Source organism: Talpa occidentalis, unplaced genomic scaffold, assembly GCF_014898055.3.
Source record: "Talpa occidentalis isolate TD23 unplaced genomic scaffold, MPIMG_talOcc4v2.1 talOcc4.16, whole genome shotgun sequence".
NCBI classification, from domain to species: Eukaryota; Metazoa; Chordata; class Mammalia; order Eulipotyphla; family Talpidae; genus Talpa; species Talpa occidentalis.
Window position 1 is genome coordinate 12,595,201 of NW_023601653.1, and position 22,601 is coordinate 12,617,801.

At 38.0% G+C, this 22,601-nt stretch overlaps 1 protein-coding gene across 4 annotated transcripts in view; it reads left to right on the plus strand.

Annotated features, from left to right (window-relative positions):
• The window catches only part of IGF1 (insulin like growth factor 1), a 73,535-nt gene extending 65,010 nt beyond the window's left edge, over nucleotides 1-8,525 (plus strand). For all 4 annotated transcript variants that reach the window (XM_037513763.2, XM_037513764.2, XM_037513765.2 and 1 more), the window contains one exon: nucleotides 2,274-8,525. In XM_037513763.2, coding sequence (XP_037369660.1) covers nucleotides 2,274-2,299 — 26 coding nt within the window. In that variant the 3' untranslated portion in view covers nucleotides 2,300-8,525. The remainder of the gene's footprint in view (nucleotides 1-2,273) is intronic.
• Nucleotides 8,526-22,601: the final 14,076 nt, after the last annotated feature.

Here is a 22,601-nt window from a genome sequence, read left to right on the forward strand (position 1 = left end):
GACATCGCTTCATAAGGTAGTTGTGTGGATTTGGGAAGATGACTGTGTGAAGTGTGTGCACGTGTTCATCAAGACTATTATCATTGCCATTGTTATTAGCTCTCAGTGATCTTATTAATCAAGAAGTTTGTGGATAGCTTTGGAAAACCAGGAGTTAAAATGAGAGTCAGGAGATAACAAGAGAATGTGAATGAATCCTTTATGTATGTATGGTATGAATTGTGTGATAATATAAATCAAAGTTAAATCTTTCTCAATGATCAGTTGGCAAACCCTCCAGAGGATCCATTTCCTCAGCCGACCCGGGGAAGCGAGAGGATAGACATTTTTTATAATACTCTTACCTTCCCTGGTGTCAATAGAAAACAGTATTTACTCACTACTGTTTTCCTTTCAGAAATCTGTCTAGTTGCATACTAGGAACAGTTTTAGCTGGTTTGTTTGTCTTGGACAAGCTGTTGAAGTGAAAAGTTTTTGCTTGGCTGAATGTGGGACAGTTTCATAACCCTTCGAGAAGTGCATTGCAGGTGGGTGCCAGCCCAGGGGCTGCTCCTGCATGCCTCCACTTGCCACCCATTGTCAAGGGCCTCCAGCGTAATTAAATTAAGACAATGAGCAAAGTAACAGATGCAACAGAGACCAAACCCCTGAGTGCTTTTGTTTTGTCACTGTCATTGTGTGCAACAAAGAAGTCACATGTGAGAGCCTGGGAAGAGAGCCAAATGCAAACCAGACGACACCCCAGCTGGTTTTGAATGGCCTCCACCTTAGCGTGTGTGCACGGGAGCCGTGTTATGCAGAGCAGCCTGGGCTTTTACTCATTTCGTTTCTGCCCCTGACTCTGCAGCAGTGCTGAGACAGACCCAGCAGAAAGAGGACAGAGGATGCCTCTGCGCAGACCCTACACTTTATACCTCTGCTCTGAGAGTAAAGAAAATAGAAGATTTCTGTTGGGGACAAAGGATAAGTTCTATGTGGTCGGCCAATCTAACTCAATCCTTTTTGCTATAGCCCTTATGAATTTGAAGAGAGAAGCATAGGAGATACCTGAAATTTTTTCTTCTGGAAATTTGAGATTAATTGGGTTTGAGAAGAGAACTAGAAATTAAACACTTATGTGACTTCTTAAAAATGTGTCACCATTTCATTCTTAAGTATTTTCCTAGTTTAAAAATTACCCTGATTCTAAAAAAACCTTCTTTTTCTAGCTGGAATGCTACTTAAACAGAAAAAAAAAAAACCTCAAAACTTTCTCAGTGTGTTTTTATACTTCTTAGTTAACGTGGCTAGAAATTTTGCAGAGAGGCGGTATCCTTCATAACACCCATTAGGGAACCTTGATGGACACTCTCATCAACAGGGTCAGTTGAGAAATGAAATGTTTCAAGGAAATTAGTGACCTTATTGTACATGTCACCCCATGATCTTTGGGGCGAAGTACCAAGATCTTAAACAGATGGTATTTCAAGCTATGCTACAAATTTCTGATTTCTTTCCACCAGCTTTTTCCAGGGGCACTAAGCAAGATGTTTTAATAAAACTTTTTTTTTTTTTACAATAATGCCCTTTTCCTTCTATTAAGTCCATACAGGATATTGACTGTCCATTCCTAAAAGTGCTAACGAGCTTTTATGAAGGACTTAGTGATACTATTCCAGGTAGAACTGCAAAACACAAATAAGAAAATACATGTACTATTTCTGTTACAGGGCAACCCCAAAGTGAACTGGGTTGGCCTAACTGTGGGTCCTCACTCACACACTTAAAAGGGACTTATAATGAGACTTAACTGCAGGTACACACAAAAGGGTAATAAAGGGTTTATTTACAAAAAGGAGAAATGAAGAAATGAATAACTCAGGGAGAAAGAGAGAGAAAAATTGGTGAATGTGTCCTACCATTTCCACTAAGCTGGAACCCCAATAGCCCGCTGAAATTGAAAAACTTTCAGGGGACCCCAAGGCCTACATGTTTTGTTACATACCAAGCCTGGATCCTTAACTCCATCCTCAGTTCCCAGCAATCCTTCCTTCAGTGGTGATGACATTTTGGATCTTTAGTCCTTGGTGTCTTGGATTGCTTTGGTCTGGAGTGGGGGGTAGGGTCCATAAAACCTATTTGTGGAGTTTGTTCAGGACATCCTTTCCCCCCAACATTTCCAGGAATTGTCGTTGAGTCCACCCCAACGTCTCAACCTCTTTAGGTCTAGGGTCTTAGTGATCTCTAAGGTCCATAAAACCCCATCAAGTTAATGTTTTCTTCCTTCTTTTTAGGAAGTGCATTTGAAGAACGCAAGTAGAGGGAGTGCAGGAAACAAGACCTACAGAATGTAGGAAGACCTTTCTGAAGAGTGAAGAATGACATGCCACCGGCAGGACCCTTTGCTCTGCACGAGTTACCTGTTAAACACCAGAAGACCTACCAAAAAATAAGATTGATAACATTTCAAAAGAAAGATGGGCATTCCCCCCAATGAAATACGCAAGTAAACATTCCAACCTTGTCTTTAGGAGTGATTGTTAAAAGTTTTGCACCTTGCAAAAATGGTCCTGGAGTTGGTAGATTGCTGTTGATCCTTTATCAATAATGTTCTATAGAGAAAAAAATATACATATGTATATAGATATAGGCATCTATATACATATATATGTATTAGTCCCTGCCTCTCAAAAGCCACAAATGCATGGGTATTGTAGAGATCCAGTTGCACTAAATTTGTCTCTGAATCTTGCCTGCTGGAGCCATTCATTCAGCAGCCTTGTATGAGTGGTTTGTTAATTTTTTTATTTGCACTTCCTTCTACACAATACAGGCTATTGTTTAACAGTGTCTGATAACCTTGTTTATCTCTCCCACCACTGCCATCCTCTCTCACCTCCATCACTTTTATATTTGCCAAATTTGGCCTCCTCCATAGCAGTGGCAAGCAAAGTAGCACACCAGTTTTTAACCCACAAGACTCCATCATGGCATTTGTACCAAATATAAGTAGGCCCATTTATTTTAGACACAAAGCTTTATTTTTCCACATCTTGCCAAAAAAAAAAAAAAATGCAAATAGTTGCAACTTTGAGGCCAATCATTTTCGGGCTTATGTTTTAAGCACAGAAAGTCTCAAATTCTCAAGGGTTCTTTCAAATGATGAGTTTTTGTGCAACCTGATTAGTGACTTCTCTGTTTATTTTTTCCATATAGAGCACTATGTAAATTTAGCATACTACAGGATATATCAAACAGTATGTAAAATTCTGTTTTTTAGTACAATGGTGCTATTTTGTAGTTTGTTATATGAAAGAGTCTGGTCAAAACGGTAAAAGGTGAAAGCAAAACAAAAGAGGAAGCCTGGAGCCAAAGATGACACAGAGGGGAAGGTACTGAGAATCCATCCACTTGGGAAAGAAGGCTACGTTCCCCCATGATGCCTTTCAAGAGAAACTTAAGACATGACGATGTCTACAGGTGCAAATTTGGTGAGTCCAGAGGAGTAGAAAAGGGGAAGGCTAGGAATCTTCACAGTCCTGGTTTCTTTCTCTTGCTGAGGAAACAAACATCTGCCAGCCTGGCCGTGGACTCACTACTGTGTGATCTTGGGCAAGTCACTTCACCTCTCTGTGCCTCAGTTTCCTCATCTGCAAAATGGAGGCAATATGCCATCTACCTACCTCAAAGGGGTGGTATGAGGATTAAAAAGATGAAGTCTAGCTTTTTATCCTGGGTTGCTATGAGAGTTCAAGGTCAGAGCCCTTGAGTTGCTGAGATGCAAAGGAGTTCTATAAACACACCCTCCACAGCACAGCTACAGAACTGATCAGTCAAATGGCCCTGGCATGCTAATTCTTGTCAGAGCAGATGCCCAACCAACTACCCAACTAACCCGCTGGTAAGAGTTAACAGGTCAACTCTCTTTTAAAACACTTTTGAAAGTAAGTCAGAAACATTTGATGTACAATTTGATTTTGAATTCTGCCTTCAGATTCATGAATACAAAGTAAAAAGAGAGAAAAGGCAGGAATAAAGGAGGGGGAAAAAAGATTTCTACACACAAGAGTGATTAAATTACACCATTTGTTAGCACTGACCAACTCTTCCTGGCAGTTACTAGGAATCTTGTAATACTTCTTTTAATATTATAAATGATAATCTATTCCTTTGAAAACACCTATTCCTTCTGTAAGGTTATCTTAAAAAAAAAAGTTCTAACTTTTAAAATGCTGAAATAATATCTAATAAAAAGTCACAAAATTACCTTCTTAAATGAATTTTACTCTTATCTGGGCTGTATATACATAAACATATTATTTTTTTAATTTTTTGTTAAAATACACTTGACTAGAGTTGCTAGTTGAGCGGCAAAATTTTCCCTCATGTCCACTTGGGAGAGTGGTGTCTTGCCCTCTGCGGATGAAGGGTCGTCTTACCCGTTCAAATGACAATTGATATCAAGAGCAGCCAGTGGTGAGATGGGCTCATGGTGGCCCTAAAAATGCTTCCTGTCTCCAAATCAAGATTTTATTAGAACAATGAGTCACCCACCATTCAGATGATTTTATCTGCCTTCGCACCCCAGGCTTGATTATTTTATACAAATTTTATCTCTTTCATTCTTGGAAAGTGTATAGGAAACAAAAGAAAAGCAAAAATGACACCTTTAGCTTTCATCCCACCGCCTCTCTTTAAGATTCAGAGACCAGGGGGTTGGGGAAGAGCAACTTCCTGGATCTACAAACACAGACAAAAGGAAGATCTCATTTAGTGGGGTACCCCTGCTCAGTCATTAGGCATTCTATGTACAACATTGAATTGGGCCCCTTCAGCATGCTCAATGCTGTTCTAATCCCTGTCTCCCAAAGGGGTTCTGTTGAAAGGAGATATTGGACCCCTCTGATTTTTATTTCTTTCTCCTGGTGAGTATCTTTTAAAGTCACTGACTCCTTGCCACACTTTACATGCAATCTTCTACAGATGCAGGAGTTCCAGATGTTGTTGGATATGGTAACTCTAAGAGTGTCTATGGCTTATTTCATTTACTTAAAAATTCTACTCATAGCCAAAATGCCCCAGTAAGGAAAACTTCCATATGCAAAATCACATTGTCTTTCTTAACTTTTTCCAACACATGATCCCCAACTGGATCAATCATAAATCAACTAATTAAAAATTAACAAATTATACGAACCAACTATCTTCTTTTCAAGTACATTGAAACAAGAAAGCAAATTGATATGCATTCCAAAATTCAGCTGACTCTTATAGCAAAATGAGCAGGATTGACAAAATGATGCCTACAGCAAAATGACCCAGGATTGACAGCCAGGAGCATCTGTAAGCTCACAACTTGAAACCTTATAAGTTTTGCTTTAGAGTTTTAAAATGAGGGTATTTCAAAATGTTTGTAAAAGAAGTGTAAATATTGGTAAGAAAGAGATTTCAGCTCATCAGCTTATTTCCACCTGAACTGACAATATGGAATAATTCCCCAACTAATATCCTAATATTATTTGAACAATTTAAAATGAGGGGACTTCACTGAAGGAGTGGAGTCCTAATGCATCTTTCTACCAGAAACAGCTCCTCTGGATATAAAGAAAACTCTCCCCAAACCCACCCTACACACACACATACACACACACACACACACACACACACACACACACAGAGTCAAATTCACACTCTTCTGAGAGTCCACCAGAAACTGAGAAAAAAAATCACTTCTTTGAAAAATCTTATTAAAGAAATAAAAAGCCTGGCCTCCCTTGAGAATTCTTCCCCTCCGTAGAATGTCAATATTTGTGTAGATAAAACTAACTCATGCACTGTGGCTTCAGAGCTTCTATAACTAGGTTTTGCACTTGGGAGAACGCTTAAAATGGAAGATGTAGCACATTTTGCTTTCCCATTTATTGTTTGGCCAGCTATGCCAATGTGGTGCTATTGTTTCTTTAAGAAAGTACTTGACTAAAAAAAAAAAAAGAAAAAAAGAAAAAAAGAAAGCATAGACATATTTTTTTAAAGTATGAAAACAACAAATCTATAGATAGATGGCTTAATAAAATAGCATTAGGTCTAGCCACCACTACCTTTCAACATTTTATCACTCACCAGTAGCATCCTGTCCACCAAATTATGAGTTGGGGGGTGCAGGGGCAGAAGATGGAAATTTTTTTAACGTTTGAAGGTTGCATTAATTTGTTGGCTCTCAAACTCAGCAAAATTAGCAATATATTATCTGATCTGTACACCTTGATCAAGAGCACGGAACAGCAATGGAAAAAAAAAAAAAACTCATCAGCAAATGGCAGAAGAAAAAGATCATTACATTACTGATTTTTTGTGCTCTCTGCCCTAAGACAGATATTCAGCAAATGGAGAAAAAAAAAAACAAAAAGGAAAAAAATACACAGATTCACCTGCTAAAAACAGCTTCTGCCACACCCTCCTTGAGTAATTCTTTGGCATTTACTGGTTTATACAGATAGTCTCCCTTCATCTAAACATCTCAAAGAGCAGAAGCTCTCATAAAAAGCAATCACTGATCTCACTGGTAAATGCTGAAAAGTATTTCCTTATGAGATGGGGGTTATCTACTGATAAGGAAAGAGAAGAATTTATGAGAAATTGTTGAAAGAGATGGCTAACAATCTGTGAAGATATTTTTGTTTTGTTCTTTGTTTTTTTTTTCCGTTTTTTACTTTATACAGTCTTTATGAATATCTTAATGTTCAAAAATGACTTGGTTCTTTCTTCTTTTTATATTGGAATGAGGGATGATAAGTTAAATCCACATAGACTCTTTAAAACTATAGGCTAGATAGAAATGTATGTTTGACTTGTTGAAGCTATAATCAGACTATTTAAAATGTTTTTGCTATTTTTAATCTTAAAAGATTGTACTAATTTATTAGAAACAGATCCTGTTTGACTCTTGTGATAAGAAAGAGAATTCCCACTCAAATCACCTGGACTTCCCCATCAGGATGTTTTCAAAAGACAAATTTGATTTTTACATCATTATGTCATCATTTATCTCAAAATTTTAAAATAGAAGAATTGTGATTCTTTATGCCTCACTCCTGCAATAATCAAAAATCCAGAATCTGAGGGGGCAAAAAAAAAAAAAAAGAGGAAAATTTTGTTGATTCTTTGTTTTGGATTTATTTGTTTGTTTTCAATGCTAGTGTTTAATCATATAGTACATATTTGCTTATCGCTATTTTAATATCCTAAAAGACCTTCCTGTTAGGTATTAGAAACTGATACATAGAATACTTTTTTGTGTGTGATTTATATTTAAAAAAAATAAAGGAGATGAAAAGATTGTCTGAAGCTTTAAGTGCGTATGGTACAGGATAAAGATATCAATTTAAATACCCCAGTGGTGTCTGGAGTGAAAGATTTTTTTTTTTTTTTTAAGGAAACCTCTCATAGATAATACAGAGGTCCAGGGGATTTTTGAAATTGTCTTTCTTCCTCCCAGTCTCTATTCATTTAGTATCTGGCTCAAAATTTTACATAGGACTGACCAAGCTGAAGCTCTAGATATGAGACCACTGTAAGGGCCATTCACATGTTTTCTCTTAATTTATGAGTCCACATGATGTTAACATGGTCCCACTTTCTCCCCATTCTTCAGCTGTCATTGATATGGCCTTTCAAGGAAAAGAATTTTAATTTGAAAAAGAACACAAAAGTCCAAATGTTACTGCCCAACTGAAATTTGAGTTAAGATGAAGATAGTTTCTTTTACTTAACCCCGCTGAGACCTGTCACCTTCAAAACAACCTTTCACAATCCTTAGAATCTGTTTTTTTATTAATTGCCCAGGCTACTCTATCCTAAAATTAAATATTATTCATTCTCTTTTACCCAAAATGCTCTGATGTTAAAGTAGGAAATTCTAAAATCCCTCCCAAGACACCCACTTACCCTTCTCACCCACCCATAGCAAAGTCACTTCTGTTAATCCCTTAATCTGATTCTGTTTGGATATTTATCTTGTACCTGCTGCTAAACACACTGCAAGAGGGATTCTCAGACCTCAAGCCAGTCATCTACTCACATCTCTTATCATGTCTGTATATTATTACAATGTCTATTCATAATATCAAAAAACTTTCCAACATCATGCAGCTTGTATTCAGTTTACATAAAGGTCCCAAAGACTCTGTCTGATGTCTCTTTGCTAAGAGTTAATGAACTACAAGAAGTGGGATTACATCATGTGTTTTGCTCTATATGTTTTCGTCGCACTTACAGGCCAAGTGTGACAAAGGAACTTACAGACACTGAATTAATTTTCCCTACCACTTTGAAATCAGAAAATAATGATTGGCCATTCATTATGTCTTAGTTCAGAAGCATAATTTTTATTAAATTAACTCTGATTGTATTTGAAATTATTATTCAATCCATTTATGGCAGAGAAATATCAATCCTAATGACTTCTAAAAATGTAACTAACTGAATCATTATCTTACATTTACTGTTTAATAAGCATATTTTGAAAATGTATGGTTAAAGCATCATAATAAAATGATATATCTTTCTTTAGTAATTACATTAAAATCGATCATGTTTGATTAATTGGTTCTTTTGATTGATTCTTTTGGACGTCGTTGTAATGTGTCATTCCTGAAGAATTCTATTGTTAAACAGCACTTTCATTAATTAAGCTCACTGCAACAAATAAACATGAAATCTTACCTCTCAAAAATGAAACTAACATATACCAGAATGGAGATATCTTATGGCATTTATAGATTATATTTAAAAATACATTTGTTTCAGAGAACTTCTACAAACTAAGAGATGTATGAATTGTATAACATATGCATTAACAATAAAGCAGGTTTAAGTAACTGACCCCATTCTCTCAAGCCCAACAGCAAGTTACAATCCAAGACACAAAGCATTTGGGGAAAAATGTTCTATCATAGAGGGTACATAATGTACAAGTAGTAATCACTTCCATCTATCATACAGGGTACATAATGTACAAGTAGCAATCACCTCCATCCCATAGCCAACGATTTTATAAGAATGTGATCTCTCAGCATTAAGTTTCTGCTCCAATAAACCTTTCTGATTATGGCACGAATTGAATAGATACCATGAAAATTGAGCTCAGAGCATTTGCAGATGCACAAAGTGACAATATTAGTAACCTTGTTGTTCCCTTTTGATGTTTAAAAGCATCTCATTCTATTTTCCTTTTATGTTTAATTTTCCTGGTTGTTTTTTTTTTTTAAACCCTCCATGAGCTTTTTGGAAAGTCACCCAAAAGTGAAAACGGTCACAAATTTTATGCTTTGCTTTAAGGAAATAATAATTACCTTCTCTTCATCATTTTCCCACATGCAACTCACCATCATTTCCAACTGGGCTCCCTCAAAGACTTCTGTGGTCTCCTTTGGGCTAACATTTCTCAGGCCTCCTCCTCTTGTTTGCGTTTAACACCTCATACGTCCTGTGGCCTGGCTCTTCTGTCTGTGTGGCTTCTCTCTCCTCGCCACTCCGGACACTCATTTTCATTCACGTTTGGTTAATTAATCTAAGTACCGTCTCTCACAGAAGGTTTAGTGGATGATAAAGTGGGAGTCAATTAAGCATACAAAAAACAGCTGCCAATTCATGCCAAACATCACTGGTACTAAAATCCACCAGGGAATTTCTAGCTGCTACTTCTGTCATCTTAATAAAACCCTTCCCTCTTGTCTACAACCTCCCCCAGGAACCACTTCTAAACTAACCCTTCAGCTTCTCCCTTAAAACAAACTTGCTAGAAACCAATTCTATTCTTTTGCAGGGCAGACTTCCTCCAACACAGCTTTGCCCAGGATGGGGATGGGGACAAGGTCTGCTCACCTTTTATTATTGAATATATCTAAAATGTGTTTTTTTTCCCCAAAACAAAAGAGAAATTCTGGTGCTAAAAGGAATTCTGCCTTTCTTCAAGGTCATCTAGGTCAAATTACAGCCTTTTTTAAAAAGTACTATTTTTCCCCTTCCTATAAGATATGTATCATTAACGATCACCATCACCCCAACAACAACAATGGTGAATATTTGCTGAGTATTTACTACAGGTCAGTAACTGCCAAGTAGTTTACCTAAATTATTTCATTAGTCCTCATAAAAATCCAGGAGTTGGCCACTATTTTAGGACCCATTTTACAAATGAAGGAATAGATGCTCAAAAACACTATTTAACTCACCGATGGTTATAGGCAGGCAGGGCAAGTTCCAACCTGGGCCTGAGGATACAAAACCTGCATTTTTTTCTACTTTACCAATCATAGTCCAATCAAGACATAAGAATAACTCCTTATTTTGACTGATGCAATTTTGTTCCAATTTAGTTTTACATGCTACAGGCAGAAACACAGCTAACTCTACCTTTGAGTTTAACATTATTCATGCAGATAAGCACATTTGTCCAACCAGCACATATCCAACTGGCCGTTCCACATTCCCCACGGCCATGCACCCACTTGCTTACACTGCAATGTCAGTTCTTGAGAGCCCTTCTCATAGTGTACATAACATCAGCCACCTCAGGACACTACAGGGACACAGGGGTTATCTTGGGTCCTGATACCATCCAGGAATAAACCATTTCCAAGCCAGTAAAACTAGAGGCTGATCATAAAGACTCTTTCCAGAAGCCCTGGAAAAAATTCACTGATTTTTCTCTTGGCAGCTTATCAAAAGTCAGTATGGTCTCAAGGCTCCCAGAGACAAAATGTGGACTCACAACCCAAAATTTCATGAGTCCCATATTCTGGTAGTCCCTACTCTTCAAAAGTGCCTCAGTTAGCACATGCTAGTGGATTCCAATAGCTACAGTGCTGGCTCCAGAGGGCATTTTGGAAAATTGTTGGGAGCTGTGGGATTGTCACTACAATTGAAGAGGGTATTACTGGCATTTATTAGGCACAGGTAAGGGCTCCAAACATTTTTTTCAGGTGATGAACCTACTTATAATTTACAACTCCAATTTATTTATAAACAAAAAAAAAATTGCATGATTTTAATATAGGCTGAAGTTTCTGAGGAAGCAATTACTACATTATTCAAGGGGAAGTTTGTAGTTTATATTGTCAGGAACTTTAGCAGGTCTGAGCCACTGTTTAGGAAAACACCAGTGGGGAAGCTGACCATCACCTGAATCTCTCCACTCATCACCTGTGTCAGTCAACTTCAGCTGTCACGTTCATGGCTCTCTGCAGAGGACTCAGTATCTGACCATTTCATTATGTTTTTAATAGAGTTGTGCTAAGTACATCTATCTTATCCGGCATGTTATTTTATTTTAATAGAATAGTTCTCATTTTATATTACAGTTCAGGCATTATTTTGATTTTTGTTGAAATTATGTACATCAGTATTAACTACAAATTTCACTTTGGGAGGGACACTAAATGGTTTATCACAAAATATTTGCTGATGAGGTTGAATCAATTATGAAATTGGGCTCGACACAATTATGAAATTCCCCGGGTCATTATGGCAGGTGGATGGCCTTCCCCACCCTCTCTCAGACATCCTAGAAGGTAAAGCTGAGAGGGAAGCTAGTGCCTTCCTCACCTGTTTATAGCTAGAGATTAAACCTCTTTGGGAGCCAATAAAGGATAATGGTTATAGTGACTACAACATCTGGTTTCTAATTGTTCTTTCCTTCACCCTGTGAAGGAATGAGATGATTTTGAAAAGAATAAAGCAATTACTAAAAACAAAAACAGATGTAAATTGCATTTGAGACAATTACAGCAGTACAGCAGAAGTCAAATTTGACCTTGAACTTCACATAAGGTAGGAAATGTGGCCTGAAAGGGAGTGTTCTCTTTTTAATAGTTACAAGCGGAAAAGTTACAAATTGAGAAACTGTCCTATAATTTCTTAGCTTTACCTGGCCTATTTACTCAGCGGTCCTTGCTTCGCCCTCAACCTCCTCCCAAAGACACAGTGAGGAGAATCTCTCTCTCCAAATGGAAAAGGGGTGTGGGGTCATATTCACTATTCATCCCAGCCCATAAAGATGGAACTGTCCATCCCAACTTCAAATCTGAGCATGGGAGGGGGCGTAGATAGAAAATGAGTGTTCCTTTGGAGAGAGGAGACAGCAGCCAGAGAGAAAAAACAATACAATGATACCCAGAATTGTGCACCTCCACTTCATTTGACCCAGAAGTTCTATTTCAGTCATCCCTATAGAGCCTAAAATACTCAAAGATCAGTTTAAGACAAGACTAAAATTTTCTCCTTATTTTTTCTGCCACCCTCTGCTACAAAGTTCATTCAGAAAGAGAGACTCTCCTGACATCTGTAGACATCACTGTCATCGTCAAAGGTACAGTGAAATAATTTCATACATATTTATGCCAGAATGTACTGGTTGCTCACAGCTTGCGCTCATATCTATTTCCCACCATTCCCTTTCATCTTCCCTTTTTTCACAAGTTAATACAGTTCTCAGTATCTGTCTTCTCTAGTTTCTGGGACAGGTTGGCTAATAGGAGACACTGACAAAGAATGGAGGGTAAGACGATGGAGGAAGCCAGGTTGTTTTCTCTCTTCTCTTTCTGCTTCAAGTAGCATCTTTAGCAGTAATTCTAATTCTTCCCTCCATGCTCTTTGCTCCCTAACCTAAGCATCAGCTTGCCCCCAGTCAGCCCGAATCCATCCAGATGGCTTTTCTCAAATGGGAGCACCACCTTCTCTCTGTATCTCTCTAGTCCCTGCTTTCCTGATGTTATAAATCTCTGGGTTGATTCTCCTCTTTTATTTGATGACCCATCTCTCCCAACCCCTTCATTAGATACACTCTGATTAAAATACTAGAATGGCTTCTGCTCCCCTAACATGTACACAGGAATAGCTCAGTGATGAGAAGCATGAGCACTGAAATGAGGTGGCTGAGGGTTTGTTTCTGGCTCTCCACTTCTAACTAGGTGCTTTGGACCAACTGAAATAAATTCTGGGAGGCTGAATTTCCTCTTTCATAAAATTGTAATAATAATAATATTAATAACAACAACAACATAAGATGACAAAATCTTCATTTGACTGAAAGGGCATGAAAAAGTCATCAACATCATATCATTAAAGTGGTTCCTCAAGTGAATCTGCCATATGACTCAGTGAATTAACTCCTAGGAATCTACCCAAAGAAAACAAAAACACTAATTCAAAAGGAAACTGCACTCTGATGTTTAATGCAGCACTATTTAAAGCGGAATTCATGTTAGCAACATGGCATGGCTATAATCTCAGAATAAATGGCAGCTTCTTAAATTGAATGTATTCATTTCATGGGAAACTCATCACATTGTTTTAATTTATTATCATATTTTCATTCTCTCTATGACTAGATGAAAGTACTGGCACAGTCCAGTTCCCATCTGGTAATCAGCTCTCGTTTGGTGCAGCTCCTGGCATTTATATGATTATTTTAATTATCCCTACTTTATTGGTATTATGAGGAATGAGAGCATTATTAAAGATCTGAGATAACCACGATAGAATTCTCTCCATTGGTTCTGTCACACCCTTTTCTATGTATACACTAGCCCGTGGCTTCAACTTTTCTGACATTTATCAAATAACCACCTTTTTTCCTTCAGTTTGATTCTGATGTTGCAAAATCCAGTGTTTGAAACTGAAAACCCTTGTACCACCAGGCAAAAGAAAAATTTCAAATCTAGGATGAAGAGGTTATGGTATATACACTCCATGGAAAACTACTTAGGTATGACAAAAGGTAAAATCTTCTCTTTGGCAAAACCATGGATTAGTCTCAGCAAAAGAAGTCAGAAAGTAAAAGACAATTACTGCACAGCCTCTCTCATACATGGAATATAAAGAACCAAAACAAATGAACTAACAAATCATGATTAGAACTTAGGTGAGGGGGGAATTGGGACTCATACACGGAGTTGAAGATGTATCCCTGAAATTTAGAGAGTTTGCTAAATTGCTAAAAATGTCAATTAAAATTAAAAAAAATTCAAGTCTAGCATCTTCTTACCCTGTAACTATGAGCCTTTCTTTCTTCACCCCAGCCAGGCCTACCCAACAGAGCTACAAACATGTCATACAATGATTTTTAATTATTTACATGATATTTTCAGATTGCCTCTATATAAGAACGAAATAATTACTCTAATAATCAATGTAATGAAGTAACTGCAAATTAATCAATTGTTTGTCATTATGCACAAACTAAACACCAAGAATATTTCAACAAGTCTTAGTAGAGTCACCAGCACACAACTTCAGTTATTCTGCCTTTTATTTTTAGTCACATTTTTTTCCAAACCTTATTCTTCTAAGTCATTCTTAGCAACTTATTAAATGATATTTGATGGTCTGGTCTCTTACTCCTCCGGTTTTTAAATTTTCCATAATGTCAAAGAATAGAAATAGCCCTGATGTGGGAACTACAGATTCCCTAAAAGAAAAGTGAACCTATTTTCAAGTCCTTCTAAGCTGTGAGGATTTATTTTGAATGGTTCAATATGTGTGTAACATTATTCCAAATCCTCTTTGGGGTTGCTCCTGCAGGACCCAGGGGTGTATCAGTCAACTGGAAAAGCAATTTGAGAATCTCTAGGATTGATTTTTGAAAATGCAGTATCCACAGAAACAGATGCAATCCCAGCAAATGCTGGCAACTCTGTCCCTTTGTTGAAGCTGCCTTCTGTGCATTTGCCCAAGGACTGTTCTGTGGACACCAATACTCTTAAACACAGCACATTCTATGCTGTATCCTTGTATGACCATTTCACAAGAACTCTGAGTGTAACTTGTATTTCCCAGCCAGGGTATGCCGCAAGTTAAAGTAGTTTGATAAGAAAAATCTGTCAATGAAAGCTTTGCTTAGAGAATCTCTAGACATGTTCATGCTTTTCAGGGTTTATTTGTATAATATTATCAAGCCAATTCTCAATGTCAAACTGATAGCACTCCAACTGTGTAATAATAACAATAATAACAACAATAACAACAGCAACAACGGATGACAAAATCTTCATTTGCCTAAAAGGACATTTAAAAAGTCATCAACATCATATCATTAAAAATGTTTCCTCAAATAAATCTGCCATATGATTCAGTGATATTTAGATATCTATATCAAGGTGTCTACCTATAAGCAGACACTTGCACTGAAGAACCATACATTCCTGGATCATCAGGAGGCCAGGAGGCCATTTAACCTAAAATATAAATGAATGTGGGAAAACAGATGTGGGCAGCCATGTGCAACGGCCATGATGTTGTCTGATCTCTGTCCCACAAACTGAGGGAGGAATGTAGACCAAAAAAGAAGCAACCCAGATGAACCCACTAAGAGCCACACTTTTCAGTAGTTTTAATGGACTACACACAACCTCTCACAACCTCTCACACTTTCTCACTGGGTCCCCTTGAGACCAATTCTGTACAGTTTAAAGACAAGTAGACAGGATTAGGGGTGAATTCTGTGAACCCCGGAACACAATTTTCCTCTCCATGAAACCAACTGGCCCTTCTAGGGATCAAATCCATGACCTTGAGCTTGTTAGCACTCTGTTCCAACCATGCCCAAAACAAATATAGGTTTGAAGCCAGGGAGGGGAGCTTCAAACCACACAGAAGAATGTAATCAACAGAGCCACAGGAAACACATAAAGTAAACACTTTCTATATAGGCAAAAAGAACAGAAGATTTGGAACGAGGCTATGTTCTCTGAATCCCTTAGTCATCTGAAGGTTTACTGGAAATTTCCACTTGGATATCTTCCATCATTTTGACTTCAAACCATTTTGCTCTCTCAGTCCCCACCCCTGAAAGGAATTCACCATTTGGAATGTCCGATCTATGGCACCATCCTTCAGTCAACCAAGTTCAAAACCATGGAGTTGTCCTTAGCAACATGTTTGACCATTCAATGCACATTTAGTCCAAAACTTAATCCATTGAGGTCCTTAGTCAGATAGCTCTCCTATCTCTTCCTGCCTATCCCTAAAGCTATCCCCATAGTCCAGTCCTCATCACCTTCTGGATTGCTGCAACCATTGCCTACCAGCTGTCCTCTCTTCATTTTATACAACTTTCATATTCCTTTTTAAAATTTCTGCTTAGCACACCTCAAAAACTTCAGTGGCTACTATTCCAAATTTATCTTACATTTTCCCAATATATATTACAATTAAACTATCCACATGCATCATCCCTTTCCTTTCTGACATTCAAAAGCTAGTCATCATTTAAGACAGAGCCCATATTCTAATTGTCTTTCTAGGTCACTTTAAACCCTATGAATCTTTCCCTTGAACTCCTGGTGCCCTTATTATCAACACTGTTCATTAAAACTCTAATTCTGTAATAATCTATCATTATTTAATTTTTCCTCTATGGAACATGTGTTTATCAGTCATATTGTAAATTCTCTGCAAGTAGAGATTTGGTTTTATTCTACAGTATTTATTAAATTCTAATGTGTGAGAGATACTATTTGAGGAATACAGTCATAAATAAAAAAGATTTATAGTAAGAGATAGACAATAAGTAAGTACATGACTAATACACTTGAAAATAGTAGAGAAAAAGACCATATGCAAAAACACAAATTGAGTCACTGCTCATGAAGTTACCTCTTTTCTGAAATAAGGTCGTTTAATGAGGAATTCAAACCTTTACCAAATGAATTGCTAGCCTAGTCTGTCTTCAGTTGCCTCCTCTTCTAGCATCCACTTCTTTACAAATTCCTACAAATTCCATCCTATCACCTATTGTCCTCTTACATATAGATGTCAGACTGATGGCTCGCCTCTGAAATGCATTATTTCATTATCTACTGCCAAACAATCACCTCCACCCAGAATTATACTGTCCAATATAGCAGCAATTAAACCCTCAATGACTTAGCACAAATAAAGAATATATAATATGTTTATATTAACTGTATGTGGGAAGGATATTTTACAACTTAGTAAATCACATTGTTAAAATTAATTCATTGGTTCCTTTTTACTTTTTCTAATGTGACTACTAGAAAAAGCTTACATTTTGGCTCTCATTATATTTCTATGTGACAGTACAGACCTAAAAGAGCTATCGACCATTCAATGTGTATCAAGCACTTACTGCACAGCACGCAGAATTATACTTGTAAACTAACTTCTAGTACTGCCAGTGTTTCAACTTGGTGAAGCTAAACTGAATGTGCCCTTTGTCCTACCAAGGCTTTACCAGTTGGCTTTCCTATTTCTGTCACGACTCTGTTGCAACTTTCTAGAGTTAGGAAGTCAGACATCTTTACCTTTTCTCACAAGTCATCATTTGGCAAATTTCCTGTCATTTCCTCTGTAGCATTGTCTCCATTTCCTCCCTCCTTTCTACTCTCACACCACTGTCCCTGACATCTCTCAAATGACAATTTATGGGGTCTCGGCATCCACTGTCCTCATTCCAGTCTAGCCTGTATGCTGCTGCCATTTTGGTCTTCTTACTCCATCACACTAACTCCAGAACCAGAGATCTGTACAATCAAAGAGACATTGGGAATCTTTGCAGAATTCCTTCTAAATAATGAGATGACTAGATGAGGTCTATGGAGGGAGTACTGCCTGTCTTCCACTAACTATTAAGTATCTCGTGTGCATGCTTACATTTAATCATCCCAAAAATGCATGACAGAGATATTATTAGTTTTCCCGTTTTGCAGCTGGAAGCCCCAAGGCCCAGGGACATTGAGTAACATGCCCCAAGACAAAACACTGGTTGTGAGCTCAGGTCTATTTGACCCCAGATTCCCTCCTCTTAATCCCTATGTATTATTATCAAGGTGAATTAGAAAAATCTCTATAATTCTGTTCCCCAAAACTTTCTATTCTCTGCAGGTCAGGAAATTATGCCACTTTTACCCAGTGGCTCAGGAACAAAAATGTGATTCATTTCTTTCACTCATCCTGCAAGTCGAATCCACCAGCTCTTACAAATATTCCCCAAATCCAGCTTTCCCAGTACCTTCATGCATGCATCTCTATCATAGGCCTTTTCATCATTCACTTTAAATTCTGATTTCTTTCCTTACTTCTGGAATGAGTTGAATTATGTCCCTTAAAAATATAGTCACATGCCTCCCTGATGACCTAGGGGTTAAGTCTCAGCACTAACATCACTGCAGTCTGAGTTCAATCCCTGGCCAGGTTACTAACCCACATCTGGCACAGCAAACCTCTCCTGCCTTGCCCACTGCTCCCCTTAGCAGGGTATTTCAGTAAATCTGCCTGCTCTACTCCCCACTCAGTCTCTGGTGAATCCTCTCAGCCCCTCACACCTCTGACCTATACCCCAGTTCTTTTACACATGCACATACAAAAAAATAATGTATACATTCAATAAGATACATTCAATTCCTAACCTCCTGGTATCTACAAATGTGACCTTACTTAGAAATACTCTTGCAGATGTGATGATTTAAGACTCCACTTTTGAATCATCCTGGATCTAAGATGGGTACTAAATCCAGTGACTGGTGTCTTTCTTAGAGAAAGAAAGAGATTTGAACACAGACATACATAAGGCCATGTGAAGGTGGAGGCAGAAACAAGAGCTATGCTGCTTCAAGTCAAGGAACACCAGCAACCCCAGAGCTGGAAGAAGCAAGGAAAGACCGCAACCCTGCTAGCACCTTGATTTTGGAGTTCTGACCTCCAGAACTGTGAAAGAATAAATTTGCATTGTTTAAAGCCATGTCATTTATTTCTATCTGAAGACATGGAACTTCAAATGAGGAAAGTACTGCCTATCTTTACCCCATCTGAAGATGCTTCAACCCCCAACACATAGACATATTCTTGACTGTCTTCCTCGGGACTCCAAACTGAACTTGTGGTTTGCTTCAATCTTTAACTTGCTGTTCTTTGGCTTTGCCAGAAAAATGACTCATTGCTTGCACAATAGAGGTTTAACTTTGGACCCACCTATAAGAACACCTCAGGAATTGGACAGAACTGTTTAATTAGACCGATACATTCTCAGAAATGAGAGAATATTTCCTATTCTATGAAATAACTGAACAACTGAACATCTGAATTGGGGGATTTCTTGAGGAGTTACAGAGATAAGACTGTAGGGGGGGAATATGTCACCCTAAGACATCACTTTGGCAAGAGGTTTATTTCAGAGAGTAGCTCTGAGGACTGGGTGGAAACTGCTTTTGATGTTTATATTTAAAATTCTCTGTTAGTGTCTTTTCCAGGAAGACCTAGTCCCATTATCTTTTTTCTCTGCGGAAGACAGAATTAACTTTATTTTCACCAGTAAATGCCTTAATTGACTACCCCAACTTCTCCCAGGCTCCCTGGTACCTCAGCACAGTGTTGAAGGTAGGGAGTATCTTTCTCTCTCTGTGTGTTCTATCTCATGTCACTCCCCTTATAAATAAACCTTTTTTGTATTTCTCTCTGCATGTCTGCTTTTAGGTCTCTTAGGTCAGCAGGTAAGAACTCACAACCCTGGTCACCCCCATTTCCTGTGGGGTTGCCCTGTAACAAACGCTGCAGATACCATCAGTGTCCACCGTCAGGAGAACAGTTAAATAACTGTGAATATATTCACATATGCATAATGTGTAAGCAATACCAAAAGAAGTATGTTTAATGAAAGTGATTGGTGGTGCATACATACATACATACATACATACACACAGAGGAAGGAAGGAGAGGAAGTAGGTAGGGAGGTAATTTAGAGCAAAGGAACACATGAGAACACTGAAGACAGGTTGTAGAAAGAAGGATGGAAGTCCCTGGACTAAACCCAGAGGAATTCCATTACACAAAGTTTGAGTAAGGATGGGGGTTTTGAGAAGTTGTATTCTTTTTTTTTTAAATATATTTTTTAAGATTTATTTATTTATTTATACACGCACTGGGTACAGTCAGAAGCGCGGAAAGGTGAGAGAATTCACCAGAGCCAGAGCGGGGAACAGAACAGGCAGACTGACGAAGTACACTGCTGAGGGGAGCAGCGGGCATGGCAGGAGAGGTCTGAGCGCCATGTGGGACCCTCGCCCGGCGGCCGGGGATTGAACCAGCACTGCAGAGGCTGCGCACAGCTTCACAACCCAGTGCCACTGGAGAGGCCCTGAGAAGTTGTATTCTTAAAGGTAGGTTACTGAGTCAAGATGACAAAGTATTACAAGGAGACTGTTAGTATCCTGTTACGATGAAAGGTGATAAAATGCGTACTGAGTTACTTTGGCAACATCACAAATACTGATGACTTTCCCTGAGTGGCTTAGAGACTGGAGAGCAAACACTATGTTCAGGGTGAAGTGAAGAATGAATGAGAGGTGAGGAAATGAGGAAACAGATGCAGAAAACTTTTGACAAAAATGGATCAGAGAAACAGGGGGATGTGGAGTCCAAGAGTTATTTTTATTGGAAGATACTGGAGTGTATATGCTAACAGAAATGACCCACTAAAAAGGTAAAGATTAAATATTAAAGAAAAGTAAAAGCATAAACTTGAAGAACAAATTTCTTGAGAAGATAGGATGGGATAAGATCTAGAACCTTGCAAATAAAAAGTTTTTGATAGGAGAAATGGTTATTCCTCTGTGATAACCATGCTGTCAGTGATAATAATGATTTAAAAAAAAAAAAAAAGGTGTGACAACAGGTAGGTTTATAAACCTGAAGCAAAAAATGAGGGAATGCCTTCAAGGATTCAAGGCAACCATTACAAGTGAGGGCAATGAGAGGCAGGGAGGTGGAAGTTTCAGGTGGATATAAAAGACATAAAATGCTCATCGTGGTCACTAGGAAGACAATCTTAGTAGAAAAAATGTTTTGGTGGAAATGTCTCTTTGAGGTTGAGGATAATAACTATGTAATGATACCAAAATGAACATTTGCCTCTGAGGCTATGGCTTGAATATACTAGAAGCTGGTGAAAGTCTTGATTAAAAACAGCACTAGATTTATGTTTTAGTTCTTTCAACTTTCAATAAACCACTTATGGTCAATCTAAAAGTGTGCTTTCTATCCGGCATTTATCTTTTGAGATCAGAGAATTACTTGAAGGATTATTGCTTAGAGCTGCTTTGTGAAAATTATCCTGGATGCTTTTTCATCACTTAAGTGAGCAGTGTTCTTTTTATAAAAACAAAATGAACTGAGAAGCAATATGTATAAAAAGATTGTCTTTGATGCTTTTCTTTCCCTTATTCCTATAGCCACCTGTAGCCATCCAGTCTTCCAATCCTGCCTCCTGGGTCCTTCTCCAATATGTCATCTGCCTCCATATCCACCACTATCACTCTAGCCCTGCACATCAGTGGGACAAAATCTAGCTGCATATAAGCTGCCCAACCTGGCTCAAATCTACTAGAAATTGGGACCCCGAAATACCCATTTTTGGTAAGTTCCCCAAATCAGACTTTTTCAATCAACATCTGCTCACATTTGGAATCTACTCCAACATGTGCAGCATGTATTGTGCTCTTCCCTGACTTTGGGAAGATGCACCACCCTCTAACAGAGAAACAAATCCAAGGTTGTGAAAGAGGATTTCCGTTTCCGAACTAATAAATTATCCTTAAAGATGACTTCTTGAGTCTAAAGTATACAAGGCCATTTTATGTGTAAAAATGAATGTTTGTGAAATGCAAAATGAATGGATAAGGGTTGTGCCTAAGGAGGGTAGGAGGAGATGTTGCATTCGGTTGTAGACTAGAAGATTTGACAAGAACTTTGCATACCCCGTGTTCAAGAACTGCCAGGGTGAACAAACACCCAAGGCCAAGGAAAAGTTGTGTAAGAGGAAAACTTAAAGAGGAGTATGAAGTTTGGAATGAGGCACATATGATATAAAATGTCATTTATTCTTTTCTAATCACAACTCAGTTTAATGAGGAGATTTGGCAGGGAGGGGGCTCTGGTTGGAATAAAGATACTCTATTAACCAAAGAAGCCAGTGAAGATTACGTAGTCAAATAAACTGTACTGGCCTTTCCTAATTTACCAGCTGTTTCCTTTCTGTTGAATGGAAATAGAAGAATTAAACCTTCTAAACTCAATATGAAAATAATTCCTTCGGACTCCAGAGAGCATGATCAGGATCTTACGAGAGAAACTATTTAGCGGTGACTTAACAATGCACCCCCAGAATACAAATTCGAGGGACCAGACATGGAATGTTCATCAGTCTTTCTAATGACATTCACAGAGTTATTTTTATGCTTAATCAAATGAGTCTCAGACAGCTTTTGAATATGGAAAGGATGATACACAAATATTTGTGCCAATTTCTGGTTATGCACTTTGCTTAAAAATTGACTTGGACTAGCTGAAATTTTGGCGGAAGGGTTTTCTTGGTGAGAATACAATAAAATATGTGGGTATTTTGTGTGAGTTGGGGAAGGTGTCACTTCACTTTGGGTCCCAAGGTTGTAAAAGGCCAGTTAAGTGACAAAGTGACAAATTCTCATTATACTATTTAACGAGATTTTATCGATTACGTGCTGAAATAGGCAATTTCCGTGATCATTTCCTTGATGGGGAATACACTGAAATCCTCTATTCGAAGTATGATAATAAATGACTCAAAACATAAA